The 21,356-nt window shown below is 41.2% G+C and overlaps 1 protein-coding gene across 1 annotated transcript in view; it reads left to right on the forward strand.

Annotated features, from left to right (window-relative positions):
* LOC149302263 (solute carrier family 12 member 9-like) overlaps positions 1-21,356 on the forward strand; it is a 111,379-nt gene that overhangs the window by 86,699 nt on the left and 3,324 nt on the right. The window contains exons 10-11 of the mRNA XM_089482619.1: positions 8,848-9,040; positions 18,802-18,976. Coding sequence (XP_089338745.1) covers positions 8,848-9,040; positions 18,802-18,976 — 368 coding nt within the window. The remainder of the gene's footprint in view (positions 1-8,847; positions 9,041-18,801; positions 18,977-21,356) is intronic.

Raw genomic sequence — 21,356 nt, forward strand, 5'->3', positions numbered from 1 at the left:
AAAACCGCATATTCAGAGAAGCAAACAATTTACCCTCCTAATACAAACACACCCGTTCCTCCAACCTTTGACATCTGTGCCAATTACACCTCCACATGACCCTCTTTACAATCAAATCATCCTCACCCGAGTAGTCCCTCTCATTTTGCCTAATTTCCCCTCAGCCTCCTAATAGATTGTAAGCTTGCAAGAACAGGGCCCCTTCTCCCTCTGTACCAGTATGTCTTAACAGGGGTTTATTTTATTATCAATTTTAATTATTATTATTATCTTTTATTTATATAGCGCCAACAATTTACGCAGCGCTTAATACAATACATATATTCAAGGGGTATGACAAGATGAGAATTGAAGGACTAAGACAAACCAATACATTAGGTGAAGAGGGCCCTGCTCGCAAGCTTACAATCTTGAGAATGATATTGTTAATTTGTACTCTACCCTATACTATACTCTAGTGCAACAAACAAGTTGTTTTTAAGAACTGAGGCAAAAGAGGTAGGTAGCCTGAGACTTGATTAATATTAGTGTTAAGGATGTTGAGGAGTGAACTTTGTGATCTATACAACATTAAGAATCTTGAAAAATAGAGTCAAGAAAGAAAGATGTAAATCGGATTTTTAGTGTTATAGAGTGAGGATCAAATTAGTCCACTTTAATCATAACAGCTTGATGCATGACTCTTAATCACTCTTATAACATAATTTCAATATCAAATAACAGATAGAATAAGAATCTTGTGATAATACCTTTTTTATTGGACTAACAGAATTTTGGAATGACAAGCTTTGGGGAGCTCTTCTCCCTTTTTGAAGTCTAAAACATTTCTCTTGAGAAAGGGAAAAGAGCTCCCGAAAGCTTGTCATTCCAAAATTCTGTTAGTCCAATAAAAAAGGTATTATCACAAGATACTTATTCCATCTGTTATTTGATATTGACACCACTGGACTAATACGGCTACAACCTCTACTCTACTAACATAATTTCAGGAAGATATTGGCCTATGTTTTCATAATATTATTAAATCGCAAATATTGTGACTTGCACAAAAGGTTTTTTACACCATTGACTTGTTCAGCTACTGTTCTTACAGCTTTTCTCACCAGTTCATGTACTAAACTCAGGGATTCATCATTCTAGGACTGTCCCAACAGGTGGCCCACATAGTAACAACAGATCACAAGTGGTTTACTATGTCCCCAGTCTATACATTACTGGATTACATGACTGCTTTATTGGGGGGAATGAAACAGCATAATAACCTACAAAATATCACAGCTATTTGTATAAAAATAGCAAAGTTTGAAAAGTGGTTGTATCACCTAACAACCGATGGAATGATGATGCTGACTGAACCATTTCATTTGTTGCTATAGTGAGATGATGACATTTCAAACCTTTACACCCAAATCCTTCTTATATACAACCTCATTGTCCTTTTCATTAGGCCCTACTGTTTTATAAGTCTTCTACAATGTTATTTGATTTAATCCCTAAATTAAATGATATATGAAATCTATACTGTGCCATTGAAAAAATGTTCTTTGTTTTCCTTTATTCCTTTAAACAAGGTAAATCGTGAAAGGCAGTTGCAGTTGACACATTTTCCCATGTACCTAACTCTCTTTTGCTCCTTCACCAAAGCTTATGTTTGCCAGATGTCATACACTTGTTCTTCAGTCTACTGAATTGGGCTTTGTTTGGGGATGTTCGTTCTCTGCCTACCTTGTTTTCCAGCATTCTCGCTTTTGTTTAGATCTTTGTATCCCTGTATGTGGTTCCTTCGCTGTTACAACTTGATTGGCATCTGGCTGAAAGAGTTAAAGTATTGTATTAGCCTCTGTACTTTTCTCCCCATAACTCCCACCTGTAAAAGAGACCTCCTTCACACAGCTAACAATGCCACTTGCCTCCTCTGCAATTATGTTCTTAATAGTCAGCCCCTGCTTGTCACCATGTCATGGGCTCCAGCTGAGGTGTCGTACAGTAGAACAAGAGCTGTCGCTAAGGGAGCACAGGAAAAATGGAAAAGGGGAGGATAATATTCCAGGTGCCATTGTTCTAAAGAGGATTATTAATAATAACAACAATAACAATTTGCTAAGAGCTTTCCTATTAAGATGCATGCCTAGAGCACCACTCTGGTGTGAAGCCACATCTTAGGTGGAAACAGGCAGCTTCATGGTGGTGAAAAATGAAATGAAAGCAAATGTGACAATGACTTAGACAGACAGAAGGACACAATACACAGTTTCAGAAAATATTGTGCTTAGATAGCGGAAAGGTTTTCCAGGGACAGATGGATGCACAGTTCATGTCTGTAACTTGTTGCTTTTCAATCAGTGTTCAGCTGTAATGTCCATTATTGTCATCATTCACCATTTGTGCTTGGATCTGAACAGCAATGGGTGGCTAGGAGTGATGAGCATTGCAGCCCAGATGTAGCCTAATTGTACATGGATGGTAACCTGCTGACTATCCCCAATTTACTTCTTAGGAGTTTTCATTAACACACATTACTAACACTGGAACTGAAACACAATCCTGTAAAATGAGAAGTAGTTGGTGTTTAAGCAAAGGCATTTATTGTGATTTATGCACAGTTATCATTTTTGGGACAGGTTTATTGGGATTTCCCATTTAGTATTTTAGTGAGCGGTTAAACATTTCAGTTATGGACAAATCTTTAGGTGTCCCAGCATAAAACCTCACAGTTAAGTGTTTACTTAGAATTGACAAACACAAATAACATTCCTCACATTTATATGTTATGAAACCGAAAACATCCAGCACACAAAGAAAATGTATGTGCGCACGGGGCTGGCGCCTCTTCTGAAGAAGCAAGGCTAGTTGGGGAGATCATGGATCTCCCTTTATCCAGCCCAAAATAAAGGGAGCACAAGGTCTGTTCATACACTGCTCCCTTGAGAGATAGTAAGAAAATGGAGAGATGAAGAGAAAGCTATAAGGGAGAAATAGAGATAAGGGTGTAGTAATGAGAAAGCGGAGAGATGGTAAGTGATAGGAAAAAGCAGAGAGATCATACATAAGGGAAGATAAAAGGCAGAGGTAATGAGGAGGGGGATTGGTGTGGACAAAGGGGAGCAATAAAGAAAAAGAAGAGATATAGAGATAAAGAAGAGTCTAGATGAAGGGGAAAGGTAAAACAAAAGGGGAGAGCTAATGTCACATGGACCAGATGAGATTAAGACGGAAAGAGAAAGAGGGTAGGGAAATAAAGAGAACAAAAAAAATGGGGGGAGAGAAAAGGGAAAGAGAAAGAAGAGAGATTATAAAAAGGGAGATCAAAGAGAAGGGGTAGAAATAAAGAGAAAGAAGAGAGATAAACAGTGCAATCTGGCCGCTGGGGCAAGTCCTTTATGTGTAATCTGAGTGCCAGGGCTGGCCTTTTTTGCATCCTGTGATCTATGCCTGCAATGTAGGGTTTTTGATCTATACCTGAATTACATTGGCGAGGAAAAGAGAGTTGTAGAACACTGAATGAGGGGACAATGGGACTCTGGGGGCAATGGCAGTCTTATTGAGAGAGAGACTGTGCCAAATTATCTTGAAATAATTTCAGGTTTACATTTGCACAAGCATTCATTATGCACATAAACAGGAAGACAATGTACTTAAAAAAAAAATCAGATCACGCCATCCTCGGGTTTGTTTTTACCCCTCACCCAGTCTAAGTTACAGACTAAATGGGTCTTTGGTTTCGTCCCAATAATTATCAATTCCCATCTTATCATTCACATCAAATGACAAGCAAAGTCAGACATTTGACCTGATCCAGATTCAGCCTTCATTGATTTGCCCATTGGTACACCTCATCCACCCTTCATGTTTGCTCCCACAACACACACATTCATGAACTAAGCAGAATACTGCAGTACTACAGTGCAATTCCCAGTCATTGTGGGCTTCCCTTACTAGCAGGGGGGCCCTGGGCCTTTTTTTGCTCTTTGTCAGACTGGCTCTGCTCGAACTGAAAAGTCTCTTGGACCCAGGGCCGGCCACAGGGCGCCACACTCCAGGGGGCGCCGCTGCCGCCAGCAGCGTACCTAGCGGCGGGGGGGGCGAGCGGCACCCGGTGCCGGTCATCAGGGGGGCGAGCGGCACCCGGTGCCGGTCATCAGGGGGGCACCCGGCACCCCTCCAGTGACGGACAGTAATGTCCGCCGCTGGAGGAGCAGGCTCGCAAGGGAGCGATATCGGAGGTCTTTAACAGACCTCCGGCTCCCTTGAGTGACTTTAAGCCGGTTCAAGGATCTCCCTTGAACCCGGCTTAACATCACTCAAGGGAGCCGGAGGTCTGTTAAAGACCTCCGATACCGCTCCCTTGTGATCCGCGCGGCAACAGCTGCTGTGCGCCGGGGTTTGTTGTCAGATCCCGGCGCACAACACTGAAGCCGCGCCCACCGCTGTCCGTGCCCTCTGACCCGGAAGAAGACAGAAGAACTGAAGAAGAAGAACGAAGAGGAGGAAAAGGAGCTGTAAGGAGAAAAGAGGAAAGGTAGGAAAGCATTCAGTGAGAGTGGATTGGTATGTGTGTGGATTGGTATGTGTGTGGATTGGTATATATGTGTGGATTGGTATATATGTGTGGATTGGTATACGTGTGGATTGGTATACGTGTGGATTGGTATACATGTGGATTGGTATATATGTGTGGATTGGTGTATACGTGTGGATTGGTGTATACGTGTGGATTGGTGTATACGTGTGGATTGGTGTATACGTGTGGATTGGTGTATACGTGTGGATTGGTATACGTGTGAATTGGTATATATGTGTGGATTGGTATATATGTGTGGATTAGTGTATACGTGTGGATTGGTATGCGTGTGGATTGGTAAATGTGTGAGAGTGATGGGTGTTATGCTGTACCATTTCCAATGTCTTTTTCATGATCTAATTATGCTCTAAAAGTACATCATAACTCCCATCATTCTATACTGTTCCATACAGTGGCAGAGCTGGGAGGCAGAGGCCTTGCACCCCCACCGCAGGACTCCTGAAAGGTAAGTGAACTTCAAAGAGGGAGAGGGTAGATAGTTAGGAGGGCGTATATAGGGAGAAGGGAGTGTGAAGGGGTAGATAGGGCAAATCATACTCCTATCATGCCAAGTCTGCGAGTAAATCCTGGAATCTGGGTATGCCTGGGCATGATAGGAATGTGATTGCTGTTAATCATATATATATATGATATATATAGACTTGAAAACCGAAGTTGTGTTTGTGGTTATTTGGAAAGTCCCTGGAGTGCCGGTAACTATTTTTGGACTTTATATATATATATATATATATATATATATATATATATATATATATATAATATTATTTAATTGTTTTCTCCTATTTTGGTGTGTTACTTACTTTAAATAAAAGTGTTACATTTTTTATGGTGTTGGGGGGGTCATATTCGGTTTTGGCCAGGTAAATGCTGCACTTTCGGTTTCAGTCCAGAATTCGTTTCGGTGCATCCCTACTACTAAGCCAGACAATTAAGTGGTAGGCCTAGACCACATCAATGTTTGGCGTAGTATATGGTGATTGGGGTTTTGTTACAAGTTTTGTTACAAGTTTTTATTCCTTTCTTTTTTTGGGATGGGGGGGCGCCAGAGGAGTAGTCCGCACAGGGCGCCAGAACACCTAAGGCCGGCTCTGCTTGGACCCCAGGCATGGGATAAAGTTTAGAGCAGGACCTTTGCTTCTTCTTGCTGGTTTCTCTTTCACTTGCTAGGTTTTGGAGTGGCCAAATGTGTACCCAGCAGGAAGGGACCATACTCACTCTGAGAAGTCTCACACCATGGAACTCTTGATTATGGACCTGTGAGAACTACAGGAGATAATTTCTTTAAAAGCTTTAGAACATCATCGCTTTGATCTGTAAGTGCAAGCCAGTGATTGGGAAGTTCTCAAACCCTACAAAAATTATCCTGCTGATCTGTCCACCTCTTCGCTGCCAGTGCTACCTTATGTGAACAAATGTAAACTATACAACTTTTCTCTGTTCCTCAGCATCAGATAAACAGGTACTATGTGAAATAAAAGGGGGGAAAAAGACAGTATAATAGCAACCGTAGAGTAAACATTTGTCTTTCTGGCTCAGCAGTGCAGACACAAAAAATACACAGAAGGCTTAAATTATATCCAGACTAAAAAAAATTCTGATTTAAAGATGAGTCTTAATTATATAATCATGAGGTTATTGCAAGCACGGCTGGTGCTGAAATATGCAAATCAGGGTTTTTATTATCAGACACCATGTGAAGTGCAGTATTATTACGTATTGCGGGAGAAAAGCAAACTGTGGTGTGCTCTGCACTCAGGCTAGTGGTTTAACTGTGAGCAAGACTGCAGAATTGTAATTTCCTACGGCTAACAGTGTATGTAGCTCTTCTGAAAATTATATTACTGTGATGGAGAGATAATACAACTCTTGTAGCAGCTTTTGAAAAATCTGGATAGTTATATAATTGATTTGTTGAAACAAAAACTTTGTTTTCCAGTTAGTGATCATAAATGGTCAGTAGGTGGTGTCCATTGTGTGACAGTACAGTATACCTGCCGTGCCTATCACTTGCCTATATACACTATATGGACAAAAGTATTGAGACACCTGACCATTACACCAACAGGAATTTTAATGACATCTCATTCTAAATACATAGACATTAATATGTAGCTTTTGCATCTATAACAGCTCCCACTCTTCTAGTTAGGCTTTCCACAAGATTTTGGAGTGTTTCTGCAAGGAATTTTTGCCCATTTATCCAGCAGAGCAATTGTGAGATCAGGCACAATTGTTCTACTGGAGCCTTGGGGACCAAGATGGCACATGCAGCATGTTTATAGGACAAAGATGGCACAGGGCGGGCTATTTGGGGACAAAGTTGACTCATGCTGGGCTGTTTGGGGACAAATATGGCAAGTGCTATGTGTGTAATTTGAGTGCTGGTCAGGTTCTATATGGGTAGTGTGGACACCAGGGCTGGCTTTGGGGTGTGCAACCTGTGATCTATGCCTGTAATTTAGGGGGTTTTATCTTTACCTTTAATGCTGAGTTTTTATGTGAATTCCAAATTGATCTATACCTGTGTGTGTGTTATTCTGCTGATCTATATCTGCTATGATATGTTTCCATACATTATTTATGTATACCAGAAAACACAGGGTTTGTATGTCTTATTCAGTTGATTAATACCTGTAGTGCTGTTTTCATGTGTTGTTTATTTGATCCATACCTTCAGTGCTGAGTTTACATTCGATTTCCAGTTGATCTATACCTGCAATGCAGGGTTTGTGTGTTCTGCTGGTCTATACCTGCAGTGTTATGTTTCCATACATTATTATTGTATACCTGCAAATACAGGATTTGTATGTCTGTTTCTGTTTATTTGATCTATACCTTCAGCGCTGAGTTCACATGTGAATTTGAATTGCTCTATACATTCAAAGCTGGGTTTGTGTGTTAATGTGTTGATCTATACCTGCTATCAGCAGCAGGGTCTAATATTTATATATATATTTATATATATATCGGCAGCAGGGACTAATATTAATATATATATCGGCAACTGGGGCTAATATTAATATATATGGGCAGCAGGGGCTAATATATATATATATCAGCAGCAGGATCTAATATTTATATATATCAGCAGCAGGATCTAATATTAGGCCCTGAAATCATTTAGTGCAAAAGTTAAGGTATTGTGTTGTTTAAAGGATTTCAAAGATTAGTCTTAAATTGTGGCTTCAGGCTTCCCATGTTGAATGATCAAGTATTGTATTGTATACTTGCGATGCTATGTTTCCATACATTATTTATGTATATCTGCAAATATAGGGTTTGTGGGTCTTATTCAGTTGATCTATATATGCAAGTGCTGTTTCATGTGTTGTTTATTTGATCTATACCTGAACTACAGGGAGTAAGGAAAAGAGAGGTATGGCTTAGTGAATGAGGAGACAAAGGGAATCTGGGCATGATTACGGGGGAGAGGACCTCTCAATGTCACGGTGGGGTCAGAAGGAGGGAAAAGTGCACTGACTCTCACAGTCTTTCCCTAATCTGGAGTCAGTGTGGCAAATATTTTTTGGGTGTGGGAGCGGAGGGAGTGATTGCCTGCTAGGGAGCATGGAGCGAGGTCCAAGGAAATGCTTGCGTAGGGTCCAATGCTTTCAATATAAAATATATTAGCAGCAGGGTCTAATATTTATATATATTGTCAACAGGGTCTAATATTGAAGGATGAAAAATGACTGCCAGTTCAGCTGCTGAAATCATATTTCAATCACGGTTTATGTAGTTACACACACACACATATATATATAGTCTACAGTATATGTAGCGTTAATAAGAATTATTATAATTGCCCCCCCTGGATTTCTGAGATGAGTGAATTGTCACTGATGTCCCAAGCATACGCAGGTTTTGCACAATGGAACCATAGTAAAGTCTGATGCAGTCATATGATGTTCAATGTGCCATGTAGTACCTATACATATGGTTTACCATACATTGTTTGCCTAATGCAAGGGCTATGAGAATTTGATCCATTACAGCCTGAGAATGGTGTGATATTATGTTTTAGGGAACTAGATGATGCATCCTTTTAGGGAACATGCAAATACATATTGTGGGGTATTCATATAGCAGTAGTGAGGAAAATATGAAAGCATTAGAATGTAATAGACTGTGTTAGGTGACAACATTATAATGATGTGTGGAGGTGATACGTGGGGAGAAATTTTTTATTCTGTAATTCTCAAAAGTGTTTTATAGCCATAAGTTGCTTGCTTAAAACAAAATTATCTGTCTTCTCCACTTTACAGGCCAACATTTCGTTACTTTACTTGGTATACATGTATTCTGGGAATTTTAGGATGTGTCATCATGATGTTCCTTATCCAACCCATCTACGCCTCTGCCAGCATTGCCTTCATGTTGGTACTTCTCTTGTGTCTGCACTACGTGGCACCAAGCCACGGCTGGGGCTTCATCAGCCAGGCTCTTATCTTTCATCAGGTAAGACGTGTTAGCTGTTTTACAATTTAAGCAGTTATTTCCAAGGTGTGCTCACATAAACACATATGTAACAGTCGGTATCCCAGTGGTTCTGACGCTCTTTGCAGAGATTACATTTGTGATTGTGGAGTCCTGAGGGCTATTTTTCAATATCTGCAGGTTCTAACCAGCATGATAAAACTGTATTTCAAAAAATACCATGGCAGAAAATGATGTTGGATTCCCATGCATTGCACAGGCTTTGCATTGCAACAGATGTAAGCATTACTGGTCTAATTGTTCTGTAGAACACCAAAAATCCAAAACATTGTGAACAGCGGCATTTAGATAAACTATTTCCTTTTTTTTTGTTTTTCTTATTCCTTCTACTTTTACAACAGTGACAAGTGGTAGGATTTTTTTTACACATAGAAATGAGATGTGTTTCCCTATACCTCTGTGTATATGTGTAAATAAAATTTGCACTCAAACTACATATAGTCACAGTTTAGATTGCTGTTTGTTGTGTGCAGGGCCACATGGAATAATTTCACAATTCTAACAGATAGGTTTCATTGTACAGACAGAAAGCCCCCACTTTCTACTGTTTTTGCAATTAAATCATCCATATTAGACTCCAATGTAATATTATTACCGGGTTTGCATGATGTTTGTTCTCTTAAAATTTATCAGAGAAGGACCCGTAAACTGTCCATTTTCCTGAATGTGATCATTTGATAATATTTTAAGGCTTTACTGTTACAAGAACCACCAGAAAATTTAGCAGCTGCGATGTAACTGTCTTTAAAATGCAAACATATAAAAAGTTAAACTTTTTAATCATAAAGATTCATAAAATGTAGATCATATAAAATTATATTTGACTGTTCTAATATCTCTTATTTATAATTATTTATAATATAAGTATTGGGACAATATAAGTATTGGGACACCTGACCATTATGCCCACAGGAACTTTTATGACATTGCATCCTAAATACATAGACATCAATGTTTAGTTGGGTCCCCCCAGCTTCCACTCCGGGAAGGCTTTTCACAAGATTTTGGAGTGTTTCTGTGGGATTTTTTATGTTATGATGTGGTGTTGGGCAAGAAGGCCTGGTTCACAATCTTCGTTCCAGTTCATATCAAAGGTGTTCGATGGGTTGAGGTCAGGGCTCTGTGCAGCCAGTCAAGTCCTGCCACACCAAACTCATCCAACCATGTCTTTATGGATATGGATATATATATTGAGAACCTTTATTGATGGTAATAGATAGGGACGTCTTGGAATCAAAACTATTTTGTCATCATATGTCGTCATCGGGGTTTGCCCTGAGATTGCCAGGTGAAGCACCGGTTCTCCGGGTGAAGACCCGAATCCTCCGGGTCAAGACCCGAATCCTCCGGGTCGCAGGAGTGGGGTCTTGACACGCCCCGTTCCCCGCCCATTTTTCCGGGGGAACGCTCGCTGCCGTCAGTGGGTGGTCCTGGCCGCGTCCCACAAGTTGGCCGGAGTCCAGAAGTTCCCAGGTATGGACATATGCCAAGAACAAATTGTGAGACTTGTGGTGTGTCATGTCTTAATCATAGTCCAAATCACTCCAGCTGTTAAACATTACGCAGTGTGAATCATTACAAAATGATTCTAGCTACTACAGAATGGGCATCCAATCCTTGGAAAATACTATAAGCAGCAGTGAAAGAGGGCACACGTTAACGGTAAATACAGCTCAATTATTATAAATATTGCAGTAAGGTAAAAAAGCCAAATATGGGGTTCCCCAAACATTAAAATCATAACTAAACACCATAGAGCTAGGATTAACTGAGCCAATAAAGACTGAAAGTCTTAAAGAGACCTTTAAGCTGACCCTACAAAGATATACTTAATTTAACTAGTGTGTAGACATGGCTTTCTTTTTTAAAATTAAACATGCCTTTCATTCCTGACAAAGCTGAATCTTGAATGTATGCTGTGCTTAGCTAGTAAGAACTATACTAATCTGTACTTTTATTTCTGTGTTAGAAAGGGATATATAAAATCCATTTTGTTATGTTGGGCACGTTAAAACCTGTTGAGGTTGCTACTGACTAAACGCAGTCTGATTTTGGGTGATATTCTTGTGGCGTCCTAGCTTAATCAAGTATATCTTTAGGGCTGTGTAGGGTCACATTTTAGCTCTTACTAAGACGTCAGTCTTTATTAGCACAGTTAACTGCCACAACAGAGTATTTCTTTATAACCCATTTCAAAGGAATGCTACCTTTAGCACTTTTTAAACTTATTTCAGTATCAGTAAAAGTTAGCCTTTTCAGTCAGTGGCTGCAAACCCCCCCCCCCCCCCCAGTTTGGCAATTAAGGAGAAACAATTATTACAATTACGTAACTAAAAATGGAATTCTGAGTGGACAGATTCTGTCTTGACACCCTCAAGGGATAAAAATATGTGGTATGATTTCCTCAATCATAAAAAAAATGAATGATTTAATGTTAGCTTCGCCTGCCTTTGTAGTATGGAGGGGTAGACTGGTGTGCAGTTAGTGTTCCTCTACTGAGAGCTGTCGTTGCATAGTCTTCAGTGACTGGCATGCCAATATAAACACAGTGTCACAAGAATGCATGCCGCTCTATGAAGCACATAGTCACCTAGTGCCCTTACCCGTGCTGGAACACATCTAAAGCACACAAGCCCACATTTTAAATGATCACATGTTCTTTGCAACAACAAAAAATCACAGGGCAATCCCTGTGTGCCCCATGGCCAGAGCCGGCCTTAGGCGTTGTGGCGCCCTGTGCGGACTACTCCTCTGGCGCCCCCCCCCTCACTGCCCCCTCAAACTACCCCCCTCTCTGCCCCTTCAAACTACCCCCCCTGTCCCTTCAAACTAACCCCCTCGCCCCTTCAAACTACACCCCCCCTGCCCCTCCAAACTACACCCCTCCTCTGCCCCTTCAAACTACAACCCCCCCCTCTGCCCCTTCAAACTACACCCCTCCTCTGCCCCTTCAAACTACAACCCCCCCCCTCTGCCCCTTCAAACTACACCCCCCCACTTAACTTGTTGCCGGAGTCCTGCGGTGAGACCGGGAGGCATCCGTCTTCTCGCTCTGCCGCGCTGCCGGCATTTCATGTTGAGCGCCGGAATAGTCCGGCGCTCAACATGAGATGCTGGCACCGCGACGGAGTCAAGGAGAGTAAGGGGCGCCGAGCGGTTGCTGAGAACTTCACGAGCAACCGCTCGGCGCCCCTGCCCGGGACTTAGATTAAAGCATCGGGTTTTTTTTGTTTTTTTTTAAACTTTATTTAACATGAATGATGTTAAATAAAGTTAAAACAAAAACAAAAAAACCCCGATGTTTTAAGTTAAGTCCCGGGCAGGCGCCCCTGCTACCATGGCGCCCTGTGCGGTCGCACAGGTCGCACACCCCTAAGGCCGGCCCTGCCCATGGCCAATCTGATCCTGAACACCATGGTCTTATTATTGCAACCCACTTAATCTAGAGCATATGATCTTCCATATCATAAGCTTTGATGAATGCACATGTATTTGCTATGGAACTACTCCATAGTTTCAGTGCAATATCTCCTTGTAAAATTATTATTTCACTTACTCTGCTGAAGTCAACAGTTTAACAACTAAATTCTACAATATAAACATAATTTCTAGTATTGTTAAACGCCGAAGCCCTTTCCAGGAACCATTTAATGTGCATGTCAACTTTTGCCTGATTAACAGTTCTTCAGAGAATGGTTATCATGTGTCACAGACAGTGGCGACTCTAGAAACAATATATAGGGGGGACACACAAGATACCACAGTCAAACTGGGGGGGCATTAATAATTTCCACCATTAAATCATACCACTGAAAAAACACACATATATATATATATATATATATATATATATATATATATAGCCAAAAGTAATGTGCTATGGAATGATACTTTTGTTACTGGCCAATACAATACTTGATCATTCAACATGGGAAGCCTGAAGCCACAATTTAGTAAGACTAATCCTTGAAATCCTTTAAACAACACAATACCTTAACTTTTGCACTAAATGATTTCAGGGCCTAATATTAGATCCTGCTGCTGATATATATAAATATTAGATCCTGCTGCTGATATATATATATATTAGCCCCTGCTGCCCATATATATTAATATTAGCCCCAGTTGCCGATATATATATTAATATTAGTCCCTGCTGCCGATATATATATATATATATATATATATATATAAATATTAGACCCTGCTGCTGATAGCAGGTATAGATCAACACATTAACACACAAACCCAGCTTTGCATGTATAGATCAATTGAAATTCACTTGTGATCTCAGCACTGAAGGTATATATCAAATAAACTGAATCAGACATACAAATCCTGTATTTGCAGGTATACAATAATAATATATGAAATGTAGCATTGCAGGTATAGATCAAATAAATACATGGAAACAGCATTGCAGGTATTAATCAACTGAACAAGACATACAAAACCTGTATTTGCAGGTATACATAAATAATGTATGGAAACATAGCATAGCAGATATGGATCTACAGAAGAACACACAAACCCAGCTTTGCAGGTACAGATCAATTGGAATTCACATAAAAACACGGCATTAAAGGTATATTTAAAACCCCTAAATTACAGGGATAGATCACAGGTTGCACACCCCAACCATGCTGCCCACATAGAACCTGGTCAGCACCCAGATAACACACATAAGATTTGCCATCTTTGTCCCATATACACCCTGCCTGTGCCATCTTGGTCCCCAAGGCTCAAACATCCTGCTAGTGCCATCTTTGCCCTTACACAATTATACATCTATGATACACACAAACACATTAACTCATTCTCTCCCTCATTCAGACAGTTCATCCACATATTAACTCATGCTCTCCCTCATTCAGACAACTCATCCACATATTAACTCATTGCCACATTCAGGCAATTCATCCATTTAAGAAACTACACCCCTTGGAGCTTCAAATGATGGGCTACATGTATTTCTAACCAAAGCGACATGTTCAATTTTTGTCTTCCGCACTCCAGGTTTGTACTAGAAACACATGCAGCCCCTCATTTGATGCGCCAAGGGGTGTCGTTTTTGCAAATGTGTACTTTTTGTGCCATAATTTAACTTCCTACGTGAGCAGTAATGCCACGTCAAGGCTTTAACCCTAATTACTGACCATTCACACGCCTTTCATATCTCCATTCACTCGCAGAAGCACACGCCATTCTTTCCCGTTACAATCCCAAAGAAATGATGGTAAAGGGAGAAAAATAAATAAGTTTTGCAGTAAAAATGCAAGGCGCTCCAGGGATGATATGGTTACTCACGTAACGCACGGGCTAAATGGCTGATTTTAATAATATTTGCAGTTCATCAGGATTTCAAAAATTGCCTCCCTCTACCGTTGGCTAAATTTAACCCCATGATCAAAGGCATATTAGGATTTAAAATTAGTATCGGCCATTTTTAAAAAGGGAATGTAACTTTTTATAGCTATATGATCACTGTGGTAACATTGGCTACCACAAAGATCATTTAGCTAGAATACTTAAACTTTTTTTTTTAAAGTTAAACTACTTTATGTTTAAATAATTTAATTTGGGGGTCTCTAGGCAATTTTGATCTTTTTTTATCTGCCTTTAGAGACCCCCAAATCCATTTGTTTTTACATTTTTATTTTTTTAACTTAATATTTGTTATTCTTTTACAATCTATATACCGTTGGTGAGGCGATTACCTTTCCAATGGTATATGTTGGGGGTCTGTAGCTGCTTAGATGCCTGAGATACAGGCATCTAAGCAGCATGCCCCCATACCTCTTTAACTGACAATTGTCAGTTGTTAATAAAGTTGCGTGGTGACGTCATCGCGTCATTGCGCGAGACGGCACCGGGCGGATCGGGTGGCCCCGGTGATGTCCTTCAGTTTGAGGGGCAGATCGCCGGGGTAGGTGGTGATGGAGGTCCACAGACCTCCATCAAGGTAAGGTAGTGCTAGTGACGGCAAGGTGCCGTCGTTAGCACCTGACTGGGACTGTCCTGGGTGGTTACAAATTCGGCGGGGGGGCAACAGGGGGGGCAAGGAATAACCTAGGGGGGGGCAATTGCCCCCCTGTAGCGACGCCACTGGTCACAGATGCAGGTGCTGATATGTAATTGCCCCAAAAATAAAAAAAATTGAAGATTTCAAATATTTTTTCATTTGATGTAATTAAACTGAAAAAAAGAGAGTAAAGTGACAGATCTCTGTGTGTTTATTTTGTTTAAAAGAAGATTAAATCATCGCAAAAAGTGTGAGCGTTGTTATTTACAACATGCATCAAGGGAGTAGGTTTTATTGAGAATGTTTCCTTCTGCCCAATGATAAATTATTCTGATTTATTTACTCCTTTTACATGTTGGGCCGTTTCATTAAATGGGTGTAAGAGAGCTTGACATGCAAAAAATCAAACTTCCGCAAGAACATTGGGATTAATGCAGCCCCGACTCATCTGGTCATCCCCGAATCCTGATAGTTTGGCTTTTTTGTGTTCTTCAGATTGCCAAAGGGGTGAGAAACCCATTGCATTTCTGTCAAACTTAGATGTTTCTCCCAATAAGCTCTTTAAGTTTTAGCAGCATCACTTACCCTTCTGACACCAAAATAATTAAAGTGAAAGGTTGAAACCCTAATATATTGTCACTCTTGTATCTTATGTTATCAGCTCTGTGGATGGGTTGGTGTCTGAAGTCAAATCCGATGCACCAACAATAGCTGGCTGCATCTGAAAGACAAGTGTTGGCACAAGACAGGCGAATACAGTCGAGTACAATTAGATCCTTAGTATAACATTTAAAAATACTGGAGCAAAATGAAAAAGTTAAATGAGAAACAAACAAACAAAAAAAACAATCATCAGATCTGTGTGATTATAGGATCACATAAGCTTTGGTTATTTTGATTTTGTGAATTTTGCTACAGTATTGTTAAATATTGTAATAAAGATCTCCTTTTTACATTATATACTTGACTGTATTATTCTGTACTGCCACCACTTGGTGCCTTTTAATATATTATCACAGCCTTACTGGCACAGCTTTTGCCATGAACACATGTACCCAGTCACCTGCCGATCCTAGTCTTTCACCACCTTCCCACAAGCTAAACTCTTTCATTCTGTCCTACACTTGTCTCCTCAAAGCTCGAGAATTGCTTTTATTAATAGCTCATCATGGCTGTTAAGTGCTTGCACCTATAATCAAGTACAAAAGAAGCTGTCGCTTACTAAAACAGCAATTATGTCCGTGCTGCTGAGCTCACCAGTATCAGGGAGAGTGGAAGCCCGGCAGCCTCTTGGACCTTGCATGGTGATTGATGTCCAAGTGCATAAATACACACAGTGTGACAATACATGAGAAGTGCCTGGCCCCTCTCTGTGTACCCTACTTACTGTCAAGCCTAAAATACCAATTGCTGCTTGACCTTTACCAACGTACATTTAAATTTGATAGTACTAAAATTACTTTATTTTTTTACTCCTCAGTATTGTATACTATATTCCCTGCTCTTGGACAATACGCACAAACAGCACATGCTTATTACATTTTTATCTTGATGCCAGCATTTACTCATACCTCCCAACTGTGGCGCTATGCGCATGACTGTCACAATTTTTCCACTCTATCCCTTATCCCACGGAGCTCTACCTATGTCCACTGGTTCCATTGTGCCCTTTATAAGGAGGTCAAATCAATATGAATTTGGACAAACATGTAGCTTGTCCACTGTACTACTACCATGAAATGCAGGTCAGGCAAGTTATAGCTAATCTTTGGCTGCATTGATCAAAACAATGGCAAACCTATGGCCCTCCAGATGCTATAAACTACAGTTACCATGATGCTTTTCTCACCATTTCGGGCTCACTGGGCTAGAATCATCAGTGATTGATTGTTTTAAGGACAGGGGGCTGCTCAGAAGAGCTACCTAACTCCCCTCCTCACCAGAAAAACACGACCTTTTTAGGGGACCCGGCCCCACCATGGCTTTTCAATGAATCAAAAATCGTATACTGTGTCTGTCTGCTTGTGCTCTCGCTTTCCGTTTTCCGCTGCATTCAAAAAAATGAAATATCAAAATGTGCACAGAGACTGGGGACCTAAAACATCCTCAGGGCTTCATGCTTTCCCTGCCCTAAGGCCAGAGGACCAAGCTTTCCCTCTCTCACAGGTACTCACTTGATCTTAGTGAAAAGGCTTACCCCAATAACAAGACATAACTTATATCAAGGTAAAACAGGAACTAACTTTATTGAGGAAACAATCACCACCAGCCTCCAAGAGCCTTTCCGATTGACCATGATGCATTACACCATTTGTAAAACACAATATGCATATCATATGCAAATTAGTTATAACAGAAAACCACACTAACTTGCACAAGCCTGCCATCAGAACCAATAATATTGGTCAGACAGGCAGGAGGAAGGGGGAAGCTGGGACCTAGAGAGTAGAGCCCTGCGCAGGACTGGTTTTTGTGTCAATCACGCCCACCCCTTTACCTGATCTCCAGATTTCCCGCACAGTCCTGCAAGGCTTCCTTCGCGCTGCTCCCTCACACCGTCTCTTCTCTTTTTCCACCCAGGAACACAGCAGAGTCACGGGAAGTGACGTCACATCACGTGACTCCGCTGGGTTCCTGGGCGGAGCAAGAGAAGAGACGCTGTGAGGGAGCAGCGTGAAGGCAGCCTTGCAGGACTGCGCAGGATTACCGGGACCCGCAGGTACAGTGCCTGTCCGCCCGCTCCCGCCCTCAACACCAGCAAGACCGCCCGCAAGTTTTTTGGCCGGACCCGCGGGACCCGCATCCCAGTACAGTACTCTACTAGAGAGCACTGGCTCTCTCACTGTTGCCACCCTGTACCCCTAATTAGGTACACGGTGACTTAAACATAAATCCATGCAAAGGAACCGGATATTGCACTACAATTAGTGTCCAATGTCACCTGCTGGAAGTATGTAATGCAATCCAGGGGTCCACCCTCTATAATGGGAAATATAGCCTCCAGACGCGTCCCAAGTCACAGAGGCTTCCATGGCGCACACTATCACCAACATGGATTCTCACATCTATGTATAATATGTTCTACTTAATCAACGAAGAAACACCTCTGTTAATTTTTTGGTTGCTGCGTCAGTTGTTGCTCTGCTGTAATATTTTGTAATAATAACAGTAACCATCAAGGTGTACACAAACTGTACTGCTGCAGGGCAAGTGCAGTTGGGTATTGTACACGGTAAACACTTATTGGTTTGACAATTATATTGCATTGTAGCCCTATATCGGGGGCCATGGAAATGCAGCAACATTTTCATGAAAGTCCTTTTTTGTATAGGCATTTAGCAGAAGCCTATAAAACAAAACAAACAATTAACACCCAACAAGCGTAAGGATGGATATATACAAATAATACACAGGGCAGGGAAAGCAGACACAACAGGGTATATTCAAGGATGTGGGAGTTTATAGGTAAGTTTCCAGGAAAGCTCTGCAAGATTCCTGCACGAAACACTTGGTAAAGCATAGCTCAGTCAGTTAAGGTGACTGTATAGACATCTTACTGAATTAACTATGTATTACACACACAGAGCTGAACATTGCACATTAGTGTCCCCCTTACATCTGTATTTCTCTTTCGATTTCAGTATTTTCAATTGTTTTATACTTTCCATACATGATACTAAACACTATCTATTTTATGCAGGTGAGGAAGTACCTTCTCATGTTGGACGTCCGTAAGGATCATGTCAAATTTTGGCGCCCCCAGGTTCTGCTGCTAGTCTCCAACCCACACAGCCATAAAAGCCTTATCACCTTCACCAATGATTTGAAAAAGAGCGGACTGTTTGTGCTGGGACACGTAAGCCTGGATGAATTAGGTACATTTCTCTCTGAATGGATGCAGATTCAAAAACCATGTTGAGCATTTTGTGTATTGCTTTACCAATACTGGTGCTAGATTCACTGACCTTAGATGTAAAATGACTTTGTAAAATATCCAAAAAATCCACTTGACTTTAATATGTACTATGAGAAAACACACATACACACATATATTATATACACATATATAATATATATATCAGTATATTTGCATGCTCTATGTACCAATGTCATATATGCTATATGTCTGGTAGTGGTGCAACGGTCAGATTATCCAGTAAAGCACTAGTGGGACTTGCAAACATGTTATGGCAACATACTATTTCCACTTTTGATAACACAGAGATTAGAGCAGAGACTGGTTGACCTCGGCCAGGCAGATGTGCCTGTTAAAATTCTCCCTTTTGTCTGAATTCTGCATGTTGTGATATTTATTAGACTTGGGCACCAGGGGGCTCTTCGTGTTCGTCTTCGTGCTCGTCTTCGGGGAAAAAAAAATCTTCGTATTCCGCGAATATTCGCCTGTTCCTGTCTTCTCTTTGGGCGAATGTTCGTGGACATTCTTCGTGTTCGGTCTTTCTTCGTTTTTTCCGGTTAAGGGGTTAATACGGGGTTAACGCGTACCGCAGCAGCTCTCGCGCCAGGAGTTTAAATGTCCATATGAGCAACTCTATTGGTCGTCAGCAGGGGGCTCGTCTGCCAATGGTTGATGGCAGACGAGCCCCCTGCTGGCGACCAATAGGGTCGCTCGTACAGACTGTTAAACTCCTGGTGCCGTAACTTGTCCGACAGATACCATTGGTCTCCCTGTTCTATCATTTATTAACTGATAGAACAGGGAGACCAGTGGGATCTGCCGGGTAAGTTGCAGCATTGGGGTTTTAAAAGTCTGTACAAGTGACCAACAGAGTCGCTCGTACAGACTTTTAAAACCCCAATGCTGCAACTTTCCCGGCAGATCCCACTGGTCTCCCTGTTCTATCAGTTAATAAATGATAGAACAGGGAGACCAGTGGGATCTGCCGGACATGTTGCTTCATTAGGGGTTAACTTTTGAAAGTCAGACTTTTAGGCTCCTGGTGCGCTTGTTGCACCTTAAGGGGTTAAGGGGCCGTGCGAGTGAGCCTATTGGTCGCTTGCACAGCCTTTTAACCTATGAAGCGGAAATCCATAGGTTCGCTGTCAGGGGTTACAAAGGCCGTGCGAGTGAGCCTATTGGTCACCTGCAGGGTCTTCCTCTGGCATCAACCAATTGGTTGATGCCAGAGGAGGTCCCTGTAGGCGACCAATAGGCTCATTCGCACTGCCCTGTTACCCGTGACGGCGAACCTGCAGATTTCCGCTTCATAGGTTAAAGGGCTGTGCAAGCGACCAATTGGTGATTGCTGTGAAATAAAAGTATCCAGTGCATGTTCTTTACTGGCGAGGTCCCTATGTGAAAATATGTCCAATGCTCAGCCATTGTATTGAAATAGCCTCTAGGGTTGAAAAATGCAATCTTGCATTGCAATTGTAGGCATAGAAAGGCTAAGAATATATAGTCTTACAACTTCCCCTAAACAGTATAATAAATCTGGCCAAACAGCACACATTCATTCTTTTTAGTGTTTTACCCAGTGGTCAGCATTACCATTGAGTTATAAATTAGTCCTTATATGTGTGTAAGTCATAGTAGAAGTCATTTTCATACTGACAGAATGGGTAAAATTCCCAGGTTGCCATGGTGACGAGGTAGGCTTTCGGATGTAAGGTTAATAAGCAGTATAATTGCTAAAGAGCATTTAAAAAGCGGAGTGGCATATCATAAAGTGCTTTTCATTTTGCAATCACACTCAGCTAGTCATTAGACAGCAGCACTTTAAGCAAAGACATTAGAGAACTTTTGTTTAATGAGGAATAATCCCCAAACCCTGCATAATCTACAGGTAGAATCAGAGTGAAATATGTTCTTCCCGCGTGCATGCTCTTACAGAAAATGCCTACTTTGGGGATGGCATAAGTAAAAAAAAAAATCAACAAAATTGGCAGCACAGCAATTATGTTGGATTGTTTTCCTTCCAGAGGTTAGTTTAGAATTTCTCTCATTGGTCAGACCTTAGCACAGGTATAAAACTGTAATGATACAATATTACCAGAGATGACTTTCTAAGGCCAAAAGCACAAGGACACGTGGTTTTGAGATGTTTCTGAACACTTTGTAGGCTTATATTCCCTCCTTGCTTATTCATGTGCCAAGTGGACAAAATCCTGGTGAGGGTTAACTACTGGGCTAAAGACACTGATGAGTTTATACTTCTTGTGTTGAAATGCATCACACCTAGACGTTGCTTCTGGGCCTGTCCTGTGAAAGACACGTCTCCAGTTACCACACGCCCT

Source organism: Sceloporus occidentalis, unplaced genomic scaffold, assembly GCF_023333645.1.
Source record: "Sceloporus occidentalis isolate IW3139 unplaced genomic scaffold, rSceOcc1.0.p SCAF_19, whole genome shotgun sequence".
Taxonomy (NCBI): Eukaryota; Metazoa; Chordata; class Lepidosauria; order Squamata; family Phrynosomatidae; genus Sceloporus; species Sceloporus occidentalis.